The sequence below is a fragment of the Poecilia latipinna genome, unplaced genomic scaffold (assembly GCF_001443285.1).
Source record: "Poecilia latipinna isolate Pla-1442-1.1 unplaced genomic scaffold, P_latipinna-1.0 Scaffold184, whole genome shotgun sequence".
Taxonomy (NCBI): Eukaryota; Metazoa; Chordata; class Actinopteri; order Cyprinodontiformes; family Poeciliidae; genus Poecilia; species Poecilia latipinna.
The window spans coordinates 99,624-112,321 of record NW_015112800.1 but is presented as its reverse complement, the minus strand read 5'-3'; the positions used below and the strand labels follow the sequence as shown (position 1 = coordinate 112,321).

The window sequence follows — 12,698 nt, the reverse complement described above, 5'->3', positions numbered from 1 at the left end:
AAGTGAAAATGGCTTCAAACAGATGTGCAATTATACAACTGTGCATTTCTGAAAAGCATTAGTAGAGCGTCCTCCACAACCAATAAGAATGCAGCAAGTTGTTTCTGGCAGGCAAGTCAACAAACAACAAGACGCTTGGCTTTTCCAGCAGCCATTATACAGAGGTAAAACCTATTGACTTGGAACTCAGGTTGTGGGCATTTACTGTATTGTTTATCATTTGTTGTGAAAAATTTCTTGTCATGTTCAGAATTTTGTTGACATGATAAATCAATGTTAAACTGACAAATGTGATTTTTTCTTTTTCTATTTTGGTACTATTTAGCCATTTGTTTTTCCACGAGAGCATCAATAAATCAGAAAATATGATTACATTAAGTTTCTTTCTGCAGTTTAGTGATAGAAAGCACACTTATTTAAGTTAGTTATGTCAAATAAAGGATTTTCTGGAACAGCATTTATGTTTGTGGCGTCATGAATGCCTCGACAAGCAGTTGCCTAAAAATGAAAAAAGATCAATCGTTAATAATCATCAATTTTATCATTATTATAATACTACTACAAAAAATATTGTAAGGTCATATCCCCCGCTCCACTTGGTGATGGGTAGAGGGTTGCTGGGGTTGCTAGGTAACGGCCTGGGCTCTGCTGGGGTTGCTAGGTAACGACACACTGCCCATGGGATGTGACTCAACAAGCAGTGGTTTTTCAAACGGCTCACCAAAAAACGTTAACTTATTACCATAAATCGGCTGGGTGTTTTTTTTTTTTTTTTTGTTGTTTTTTTAAGTGGTTAGGTTGTTTTTAGAAGCAGTTGAGACTCAAATGGAAGTATAAAAACATGCAAAAAGTTAAATTAAGGTCCACAAATGTTATCCTTTTACAAACATTTGCCAGGATTTAATGGCTGCTGTAATATAATTTTTATTTTCCTGGTGTTTGTCAGGTGACTCATGGTTTTAAAGCCTGTCAGCTGTGTGTGTGTTTGTTTTGGTGTGTCCAGGTGTTCCAGCAGGAGCTTCCAGAGACGATCCAAGACATTTGGGATCAGTTAACGGAGGAGCCCGACAGGGTGCCGGAGTCCAGCTGGAGGTTCGCGTCTCCAAAATCCCTAGTGGATAACTTGTGCCACACCATGTGCTGCCTTTTCTGGGAGTGCTTTTCTGGCACAGAATCTTCTCAGGACTGTGAGTTCAACATGGAAGACATTTAAACCAAATGAAAGCCGCTCCCTCCGGCACATAAAACATGCATCAACATTTATCCGATTTCTTACATGAAAATTTATGTTTGCATCCTGATCTGTTCCATGTGGGGTTATGTTTGGAGACTGAAGATGACAAAAGGCAGGTTTTTCTGTCAATTTGCCATGCAGGAAGCCATCTGCGTCCTTCGCTTTGGGTTTTTTTTTCCCCCTAGCTCTCCGGCGTTGTGTGAGTGTCTCTCCAGCTCGGGATCAAAGATGATCCGATGCTTTGATGCTCCAGATTGGGCCACAGCCTCTGCCAGGCCATCTGGACAGATTCTGTGCCTGCAGGTTCCCGCAAAGCCATGTTAATGTGTAACCTGACGTCCTGAACGTTGCCTTACTCAGAACCATCTGGACAGCTGCCACTGGAAAGGGTTTGCAAAAAAGGTGCATTCGCTTTTTAAAAAATCCTCAGCAGGTGCTCCAGTAAGCCATCCATCTTTGTCAATCGTCACCCAATCACATGCAATCCAGATTCTCAATCATGACACGAAACACCAGTTCCACTGAAGGCTGACCGGTGAAGGGGACAGTAGAGCTGAGGTCTTCCTCATTTTCCCATTTCTGAGGCCCCCCAACATGTAGCGACTGACCATGTGTGATCAGGAAGTCATGCTTCTTGGTTTCGTGCCTCATATGGCTTTTAATCTGTGCAGGCCGACCCCTGAAGGAAGGATTTAAAATGGAAGAACAAGAATACCGCCGGGTCCTGTTGCTATATTACATTTCAGCTGAATTCACCATATTATTAAGTATTTTTTGTTTAATCTCACATGTATAAACCTGGGTGGTACCCCACTTTTAATACAAACAAGGGCGTTCAAAGTGGGGCCCCTGGACTAATTTTTTGGGGGTGGGGTGTTACAGCCCTCTGATCACAGATGCAATACAAAGTGATCATATTTTCCTAGCTTCTTGATTTCCTTTTGTTCTCATGGTAACCAGAATCACAACTATTCATTGACTTGTGCTCTAAAATATACCTTGGTGCAGCCAAAACTCGTCCAAGTACAGCAAGCGTTTTCAAATGAAGACTGACCCAGATCCTGTTATTGCTGAGAACAGACGATAAATATTTCTTCAGTTTTCTTCAGTCAAGCCCAAAATAATATGCAAACCGGATGCCTTTCATTTAAGAAGGAAAACATGCACTAACCATCTGATCTGCAACCCCGTTTTCACAAAAAATGTGTTTAATTAAAGTACTTCAAGCTTATTTTACAATTTAATAGTCACAACAAAATCATCACAACATTTTTGGTGATTTTCGCTTTTAAAAATTATAATTTGTTTTGCCTTGATGTTTTAGGCCCACATGACAAAAAGCTATTGGCCTATTCAAAATATTGTCCCAATTTACTGATTCTGAACTCATTTTTATTCTTTGTTGTTGCTGGACTTGTTGAATCGTCTCTGGATATTCCCGATACGAGCCGCTGACCCATTTGAGCATCTTAAATCTCAATCAGAACTGATCCCATCAGGAGATTTCACAGCCTCCAGTCGGAGCCCATCTTCTGGCTCAATCTGAACGTAAAAGATTAAGATCCTGACATGAACGTCACCCAACACCTGCAGGAGATGCACGTTGATGTAACTGCGTATGCATGAAGAACGCCGCAGCCTTATGTGCTCCAGATTTCCAGGCCCCACAGATGCTGCACAGTATTGCCTCACTTTCAGATGGATGGACAGTGTGCAGAAATTTGCTTGGGAAGATTTTTGGCACGCCTCAGGAATCGGAGCACATCTCCAATGACGCCACAGTACTTTGATCTTGACTGATACACAGTATTTAAACATGCATATATCTAAGGAATTGTTCAGGTTTGTTTTCTGGGAAATGTCAGAGGGATTTATTCCTGGTTTTCTCTACTGTATGCATTCAGAAACCATCCTAATTTGTTGTTTTCACCTTAAAAATACCTACCAGCCTCGTCTGTCACACCAGTCCTTCTTCCTTACAGCTCCAAATCCATCAACCGCTCGCCAAAAATCCTCAACATCCCCATCTCTACCTCACCGGCAGTTTTTGTTAAAGTTTCATAAGTTTTACATCGAATGAAACTGATTTGGAAAAATTCTCTTTTGCCTGATTTAGTTATTTTTTGTTACTTGTATGAATTATTGTAATTTTTGTCCTTAAAAATGCCAAAATTTGGTCTATGGTAGTCACTTAAACTCAATGTTTTTGATCAATTTTGAGAATTTTTGCTGTGAAATCAGAGAAAAATGTGAAGATTTGTTGATTTTGTGTGAATTTCACAGATTTGTGAAAAACTAAAAGGAATTAATGATGTAATTTGGCCACATAAAAAGCTACGGCGGGCCAGATTTGGCTTTGTGAGTTTGACACGTGGTTTAAAAGCAGCCCGGCTCTTTCTGCAGTCAGGTTGCACCCGCACAAATAATGCTTTGATTTATTGTAATTACTGATAACATGGATGCGATTATTTTTTCTGCTTTTCAGACTGTGAAGTCTCCCATTCAAAGAAAGGCAGAAAAACACAGAGCCCAGAACTGGAGACGAGGCCAACGGAGCCTGCAGAGTGGTGACTTCCACACTGATGCCGCCCAGAGACTCCAGTGATTCACAGTAAAAACCCATTTCAACAAATCATTTCCAAAAAGAGCCAAGATCACTGTACAGACTGAAAACCTTGGCACCATGCAGCAGTAAGAACATGTTGGCATAGCAACGCTGCCTGTGCTTCATTTGGTAGCGTACGGACTTTCCATGTAGCCGAAATGCGGCTCGGCTCTGAGAGGAACCTTCAGGATTTCATCTGGGATGCCAGACCTTTTCCTTGAGGACGTCTCCTGCTTCTGGTAACTCATCCGTCAGAAGTGTTTATGTTTTCTTATGTTAATAACGATGATGAATGCATTGTTTTCTGAGATGGATTCTTTGGGAAGGAACTTCTCATCGAGAGGCTAACAGAAAGAGACAGACTTTGTACCACAGCCAAACATCCCGATATATCATGTTATTTAAAAACAAATGTTTTACAGCTGTGCTACAGGCCCGGATTGCATAATCAAAGAGCTGTCCAAAAAAGTATGTTCATTTTCATTCGCTGCTTTATGTATTTATGTTTTTTTTATCTGTGCAAAAAAAAAAAAAAAGAGGAAGAAAAACGAACTTGGTCAATTGACAGCATATTTATCTTCCTTTTTACCAAGCCCTGTTTTCAGCAGAAATCTGTTTCAGTTTGTTTTTACCAGGTATGCCATGATTTCAAAGGAAAGTTTGTAGAAAACGATGGTGAAAGACATATAATTGGCACCCAAGTTTTGTTTGAGGTTCCTGAGTTTTGAAAGGAATCTGGAGAGAAACCAAACTGGTGCCTTCGCAAAACAAGACAAGCATCGAGTTTGGTCTTGATGCAGAAATTAGAGTCTTATGACTGAAAGTTTAATAAAAAAAAGACGTCAGAGTTTCCTAAAGTCTTCGGCTGAAGTTTCAAGATGTGACAGGAAAGAGCACAATGCCATAAGAAAAGAGCTATCAGCAAGTAAAGTGACTGACGTTTCAATATAGTGACCTACAGAAAAGCTTTGGTTCCTGAGCAGAATGAGAAACTCAACCCAAAAGTAATCAGTAGATTCTTAAAGTTTTGACTGTGAAGTTTTCATCTGTCCTGGTTGTTGTTTAGATCTTTACGTACGCAGACTCTCCCATGACTCTTTTAGAGGCTGAGAGTACGTTAGACGCTCCCATCATGCATATAAAAGCTGTCATTTTTAGCAATAAAGCTATAAGCGATAGTTTTGTCACAGCGAATATGCTTTATTACCTCAATAAAGTCAGGACAAACTCCATGAACTCAACAAATTTTAAACAGATTTTGATGACATGGACTTCTTCTGAGGCAAAAAATTAAACTTCTGAGGATTAAAACCCCAAATTCTAGCCAGAAATTTGTAATAACTTCACAGCGTTTACATTGTGAAATTGAATTATAATCTCTTCAAAATCTGATTTTTTTCAAATTCACAGATATTAAACGGATGTGCACCAAAGGAACATGAAAGCAGCAGCAGCACCTTGATATGTTAATGATCCACAGGGATTACAGATTTACTTTGAAGGATTTACTGTTAAATCAGACGTCCCATTTTGAAGGTCCGTCCAGCATCAGGTGATGCTTATCCGGCCATTTCTTCCTGACGTTCCAGTGCGCCATCCTCTCTGTAATTTCTTTCGTCTTTTTGAAATTCACTGCAACTTAGAGAAATATTAGTCTAATATATAGTGCAAATACCTTTGTACACTTGAAATAAGACAAGACTTTTTAGCAAGCCATAGAGCTTGTTTTAAGTCAATAATTGTTTAATATAGATGAAAAAGTTCTTGTTCCACTGGCAGATTAATTTATAAGATGGGAAATATGTTTTGTGAAATAACCTGCCAGTGGAACAAGAACTTTTTCATCTACATTAAACAATTATTGACTTAATCTTGCTGAGAAGTTACTTGAAAGTTAGTTTTATTTAATTTTAAGTGAACTCAGAAACAATCTTAAATCACACTTCATAACCCCCCATCAGAAGAAGCTCTAAGCAAAAAAAAAAAACTCAGATTAAGACTCTTCTTCTATTGAAAACCTCCTAAAAGACATAACTGAGAGCTCAGAGGTCAAATATCTCCATAGTTAATACAAAGGAACCTCTTAACCACTGTTAATCTTTTGCACCCTTAACAGAGCCTCAGTTTTACTGCAGCAATACTTTCTGCTCAGCCTCAAGGATATAATTGGCTTTCCTGAATTTGTGTAACCGTAAAGTTTCTGCTCACAGCCGGAGGTTTGCTTATTGTTTATTTCACACCTGGAGTGCGGAGCCAACACATGGCATACGTTATGACTTAATGTGCACAGACAGTGGTGGTTGGGTTGGTGCAAAAGGTTAATCTGTAAATTTGTAACATCTGGGCTGAGAAAGCTGGGCAGTCTGGTTTAGGCAGGGCTGATTTGACAACTTAAACAGCTGAGAATAAATACAAAATGGTTTCCAATCCAGCTATACATCTCTGTGGTGTTTTACTTAATCGCTCTGGAACACAATAAATCCAGTGATTCCGTGGATCAGATAGTAATCTTTGATCTTGACTCTTCAGCTGCAGACAGGGAGCAATTTAAAGGAAATCCAGAACTGTCGTGGCATTCCTGGTCGCCTATAGCGCGATAAATTTGGTGTAAACAAAGTTTGCTCATCATGGTTGAACGCGGTGTTGGTTTTCTGCTTACCGTCGAACTAAAAAAAATCCAGGCTTCTGTCCACCTGTCATGCATGAATGTCATCAATTTTGAGGCTTTTAATGATTTATTTATTTTTATATTTCAGTGTATTGACCCTTTGTAACTACGTCACAAATCATTTCGGCGCCATGATGGACGTCGGAAATGAGGGATGGGAGCATTGAACAGAGCGACTAAAATAGTTTTCCAAAGTTGTTTTTGCCAGTTTATTCATGGCTTCTACTTGTTCGAGTCGAGCTAATTTGTCTGTGAACGTAACACACCTGGTTGGGGGTCATATAAATAGCTAGCTATAATAGCTAGCTAACCGACCCATACCATCTCCCTCCTGACGTGTTGATCAAATTATCGACTTCGTCTGAATTCACGCCACACGATTTATATCACTATCAAATACGGCGTTTCCCCTTACACCAGAGCTGCATTAAAAACGTACTAAAGACAAGATGCTAACCAGTTTTTTCCATACATGCTAGGCTACATGACGGTGCGGCACTGTTTCCATGGTTACCAATGGTTAGACACGTATTTTCTCCATAATATATTTCTAATAATACTTACTTATAAAGTATATGAACGTTAATCTTCTTACCTTTTAAAAGGTGTTCGCTGCAAATCCACGATTACACCGAGGGCTGACAATCATATAGACAGCTGCCAGTCGTTGATTGACAGCTGCTGTTCATCGCCGCCGTATCTTTCCTTATTAAAAGTTATAAGATAAAATGGTAAGTTTGATCTGCATCTTTATCTGTGCAGTCGATTGCGCAGCACCATCGTATGACCATATTTTAAGTGAAATCAACTAAATAGAAGCGATATTGGGCTGCAGATGTCTGTTTTAGACTAGCTTTAAAGGAGCTCATTGGTTGTTTTGAAGTCCATCATGGCGGAGTGGGAGGAGTTCTGGAGAGCGTGACGTCACGTGCAAAAGGTCAATATCAGCAATGATTTTTAAAACTAAATTCACTGTGTATTTTTCTCTTTTTAGATATTGTTTCATATTTGTGATGTATAATGAATTCACCCTGCAAAAAGAAATGTATAAAAACACCTTTAAAAGAACATAAAGATGTTAGTGTCCATGTCAACCACATCATGTGCAATAAAACAAGCCCACTCCATAATGCAGTCACCACCATGTTACACAGATGTTTTTGGGGTTTTTTCTTGGTTTCAGGCTCCATTAGCCCCTTTTGCTTATTTTCAACTATAGTTATATAGCACAATAAATCAACTGCAAATTTTAAAAATTATAACTTACATTGGATAAAAATCTTTTCTTGGGTTATATTTGCAGAAATGTAATGCACAACAGAAGTAATTTCAGGATGTTTAGGATAAATAAATGAGTTTGTTTTATTCATCTTTAATTTTTATTATTCTACACTTTCTTCACAACATTTCAGAAAATGACCTGAGAGTCATGTTTCTCTGTTTTGGTTTATTACAAATAAATAATTTATTTTATAAAAATGTAAAGTGAATACAGAAGCACTCGAGTATGACACACCTACTGATAAAATCGGTTTTATACCATGTGAAGCTCTCTAAAGGTAATGTTTGTCCATATGTAGAGGAGAAATTGGTGATTTTCAGGGAGCAGACGTGACTAGAACGGCCACCAGAGGGCAAAAGTTGGCATCACCATGGTTACAGGCAGTAACAGGAGCATCCAACGGTGATTGCTGCCGCTTCTGATTGCTCACTTTTGCCCTCTACTGGCCATTTTAGACATCAGCTCCATATAAATCATCTCCATCCAGATTGTCTTTTGCATGTGAGCCACTGTCACAAAGAGGATTAATTTGAACAACTAAAGTTTAGATTTATGTTTTCTCTGCAGCAGATTCAGATTTTAGCTTCACCCTCATACGACCATAAGTCTAAACTCTTAAACCATGTTGTTTTTTGATTTCTTTCAGTGGCTCAGACTTTAACTTAAGACACATGGTTCATTTCCTGTAAATCCCGTCAAGCTGGTTTGCTTTTTTTTTACTGTAGGACTCACTTACCCCCGTGTTACTCTTTGGTTTACTTTGTTTGCTATTTCTCACAGTTTGAAGAAGAGCTGGTTTCTAAACAACCTACAAGCTATCCCTGGCTTTAAAAAAGAAAAAAAAAATCCTGCACACACACACACACACACACACACACACACACACACACACACAAAACAGTTCATGTTGTAAGACAGCAGTCAGGAATAATATTTGCTCATACATGTTGGATTAAGTCAGAATAAAGAGATGGAGCTGAAATGTTTATTGCAGAATTTAAGGTATTGAAACACCTTGCTAGCTTCACATTTCGCATTGAGTTTGGTTTAAATTTTTATGTGACATGGTTCTGTTTGCATAAGTTACAACTTCAGTCTGCATTTAGTCCTGACATGTAACTAAATTCAGGTCCAATTTTAAGCTGGTCCACATATGCAACAAGATATATGCAACAATGTGCACAAAGAACAATGTTTGCATATTTTTTCTACATACAATTGTCTGAGTGTTTCTTTCTCGTGCTTCAGAAACCATGTAAGTGCTTTTGTTTGTGTAGGAGCTTGATTCAGATATAAGAGAGAAAAAAACCTGCAAAAACATGAATGTTTGCGGTCTCACAGATTATTGTTTTATACACAAGATATTGAATTTTTGTTGTTTTTGGAAGTGTGTAACGCTCTGACAGTACTTTTATGAAAATAAATCAATATTTTTATCAACTAACTCTGTGTCTTGATTCAATACATTTAATTATTAATCAATGTATTGTTTGTATGAGAAAAATAATTGTTTATCTCTGAAAAAATGGATATCTATTTTTGAATGAACCAGAAAAAGTACCTCTATGTGACTGTGGTCAGGACGAGTAGCATTCTTGCTAACTTAGCGACAGTAGCTGTGTTTCCATTACATATGTCCGCAAAACTTTGTGAACATTCCACTAATGTCGAAAAAGCACAAGCAATTATGCTGTTTGCATTGAATAAGAAACGCAAATAAAGTCACACGTGAATAAGTTTATTTATGCCATAAATCATTAAAAAACATGATCGTCAACAATTCTCCAACTACTTCCTGTTGTCATCTTTGTGTTTTGCACCAGTGGCAATGTCCAGTTGTTGATCATGTGACTTGTGTAAATTACCCAAGTATAAGTAAAAAGTATTAAGAAGAGTCTATATTTCTGAACCTTGCCTTATTTTTGGGAGACATCAAGCCTCACTCATGAGGAAAAAAAGCTTTCTTTTTTTTACATTTAAATCTGCAATGGGTATAAAACTGTTACCTTAACAGTAGGTGTTTTTGTTTACTTTCAGTCAGTGTGTCCTCTATTTTTTATTGTTTTTAATCTGTAGTAAAGCTGATTTAAAAAGCACACAGCCAGGCACATTTTTAGCTGTAACCCTGTATTTCTAAGGGGCAAGGTAATCTGTCATGTCACCCATATAAAAAGAAACAAAAGAAAAAAGATGCTGAACTTGGAGCATAACGGTGGTCTGTTTCCTAAAGAGAGCAGACTAATTGTATATTTTAAATTTTGTTTGTTTAAATTACTATTAAACATTTAATAATAATTTAGTACTTCAAACAATTTAAAATGATTTTTAAATAAAGTCCCTTTGCCGTAAAAATATAAGGAACAGGCAGAAAGCTCAACAGGAGATGTTGTGATTTTTCGTTACGTAGTATTATGTCCCTCCGCGCTGGCCGTACACTAGAATTTTCACATAGCTGTAAGTTGTCGAAGCTTTTGTTTTGAAAGTTCTAACCCGGAAGTGGCGACAGTTCAGGACCCTGTGTTGTAAACAGAGACCTGTTTTTCGGTCAAGTTCCTCAGAAATGGCCTCAGCCGGGGGTATCCAGATACCGAACCGTCTGCCGCTGCTGCTGACCCACGAAGGAGTGCTCCTGCCGGGCTCTACGGTCCGGTTCAGCGTGGACTCGCCGCGGAACATGCAGCTAGTGGGCCAACGGCTGCTGAAGGGGACCTCCCTGAAGAGCACCATCATCGGAGTGATCCCCAACACCAGAGACCCCGAACAGGACTCCGACCCTCTGCCGCCGGTTCACCAGTAAGAACCAGTCCGCTGCTCAGCTGGAGACACTGGTGGGGTTACTGGTCAGATTGGCCTGGGGTTTGGCAGGTCTGGGGCTGTGACGTAACAGGTCATCGGGTCAATGACCAAAAATTAATGAAGTGACTTTCATCATAGACCTAATCAATACTTTAAAATATAGTGCGTAAAACCCCCAAGTCAAATAAATATCTAAAATGAAAAGAAAATTACAGACGAGTCATGTCAAATGAAAAGAAGTGGGTCATAAACCAATTTTTTTTTAAATTATATAAAAAAAAAATATAAAAAAACAAACAAAAAAATCAGCCTAAAAATAGTAATGCATATCCTCAAAAACTAAATATAAATAAGAGTCATGAAAGGGCATCATAAGTAGAGTCATAAATCAAAAGAAAAGAAAAACTTAAAAATCAGCCTAAAAATAAAATACATACCTACAGAACTAAATAGAGGGGTAATAAATAAATAAAATAAGCATAACCACCCAAAAGATAAAGTGTAGAATATCATAAAACAAATGTAAATCAATTAATTATTAAGAAAAACACACATGAATCAAAATGGATAAAAACAAAAACAAAGTAAGTCATAAAACTATACAAGTAAATTACAAAAATGTGGCTCGTAAGGAAACAAATGACCCCCATAAAAGTTGACACACACAAAAAACATAAAAGACAAATAATTACGTAAACCATGATAAACCATTCATTGCCCAATCCGAGAGGATTTAGTGCCTCATGTCTTAGAATGATCCTAAATGTTCTTAGCAGTGTGTGAAATAACCAAAGGGTAATTTAACATTTTTCTTTTCATCTGCTCTACCAAAGTTGATGCAGTCCAGGTCAGAAACCACAAGTCTTAAACTGGTTACATCTGGACTGGATCGTGCAACTTTTAGACAGGAGGTCGTATTAAAGGCAGTTTGGGACTCGTTAAACCTGAGTTATGATGTTTAAAGATCCGGTACCGCACTGAAAGTTTCAGAATTCGCAGAAGGTTCACTCTCCTGTCCAGGTAAGGCAAGGGTTTTATATTTATACATAATAAAAAGACAGCTTTTATATCCTGTCACTGAGTTACACTGGAAGCGCCTAATTGACTTGTTTTTTTGCTGTGGGAAGCGATTTATTCCAGAAATTTCCAGAGGCCAGCTGTAGCATTTTCACTCAAGGTGACCACAGAGGAGTGGACTTTAAGCTTTTTATCAGCTGCGTCTCGCTCTGCTTGGTTACTCAGTAGCAGCTGAAGCTCCTGTTGGTTTATCCTTTCACCACCAACACCAGTCATCTTCATCCAGGGCTGCAACTAACGGTCATTTCAGCAAATTATTATTCTATTAATTATTCAGATGATTAATCAATTAATCAGATTCAAAAAGCCTTTTATTAAACAGTATTTTAAATAGATTAAAGGGTACAAAGAAACAAATTAGTTCCTTTTAAAAAAACAAAATAAAATTCCTAAATGCAACTTCATATCCTTCCTTTGGTGTATGCTTCTGTTGATCATTCAGACTATTTATCAGATAAAAAATGTCACATTCTGTAGACTTTTCTTTTAATCTGTCCATTTCATTCATTCATTCATTCATTCATTCATTCATTCATTCATTCATTCATTCATTCATCTATTCATCCAGTTTCATTTTGAGATCTAAACAAAAGCGTTGTGAAGATCAAACCTGCTGTCTGTGATAATTTTCTGACCCGGTCAGAACCAGAGGCAGACCCTCTGCTTCCTGTAGCAGAACCTAACTCTGTTTTTATTATTTGTTCATTTTGTGGACGTCTTTATGTCTCAGTGTTTTTCTTTCTTTCCTGCTCAGTTTGTCTTCAGCTTCGCTGCCAGATTCAGTCCAACATTTAATGGCTTACAAAGTGATTTTGGGAACATTTGGAGTTGATAAGAGAATCTGCTCTGAAACGTCTGGGAGGGGACAGTCCTTCACTTCCTTCATTCCTCCCTATACTTCATTCATTCCTTCCTCACTTCCTTCTGACTTTCCTTACTTACTTACTTCTTCTCACCCTTCCTTCTTTCTCTCCTTTTTCTCCTTTCCTTTATGCCCTACTTTCCTTTTATCCTTCCTTCTTTACTTCATTTAATC

General features: G+C 38.1%; 2 protein-coding genes and 1 long non-coding RNA gene across 4 annotated transcripts in view; 2 read left to right on the top strand and 1 right to left on the bottom strand.

Annotated features, from left to right (window-relative positions):
* The window catches only part of il34 (interleukin 34), a 58,635-nt gene extending 54,244 nt beyond the window's left edge, over nucleotides 1-4,391 (top strand). Inside the window, exons 7-8 of the mRNA XM_015030499.1 lie at nucleotides 1,004-1,187; nucleotides 3,720-4,391. Of these exons, the coding sequence (XP_014885985.1) occupies nucleotides 1,004-1,187; nucleotides 3,720-3,805 (270 nt within the window). The 3' untranslated portion in view covers nucleotides 3,806-4,391. The remainder of the gene's footprint in view (nucleotides 1-1,003; nucleotides 1,188-3,719) is intronic.
* A 3,891-nt stretch (nucleotides 4,392-8,282) lies between these two features.
* LOC106946281 (uncharacterized) lies at nucleotides 8,283-9,227 on the bottom strand. Its single transcript, XR_001424737.1, has 2 exons — nucleotides 8,656-9,227; nucleotides 8,283-8,610 (listed from the first exon to the last, which is right to left on the bottom strand). It is a non-coding gene; the product is annotated as an uncharacterized LOC106946281 (long non-coding RNA).
* A 1,026-nt stretch (nucleotides 9,228-10,253) lies between these two features.
* Nucleotides 10,254-12,698, top strand: part of lonp2 (lon peptidase 2, peroxisomal) — a 39,379-nt gene continuing 36,934 nt past the window's right edge. The window contains exon 1 of one of the 2 annotated variants that reach the window (XM_015030494.1): nucleotides 10,254-10,582. In XM_015030494.1, coding sequence (XP_014885980.1) covers nucleotides 10,350-10,582 — 233 coding nt within the window. In that variant the 5' untranslated portion in view covers nucleotides 10,254-10,349. The remainder of the gene's footprint in view (nucleotides 10,583-12,698) is intronic. The other variant, XM_015030495.1, reaches the window with a different exon arrangement.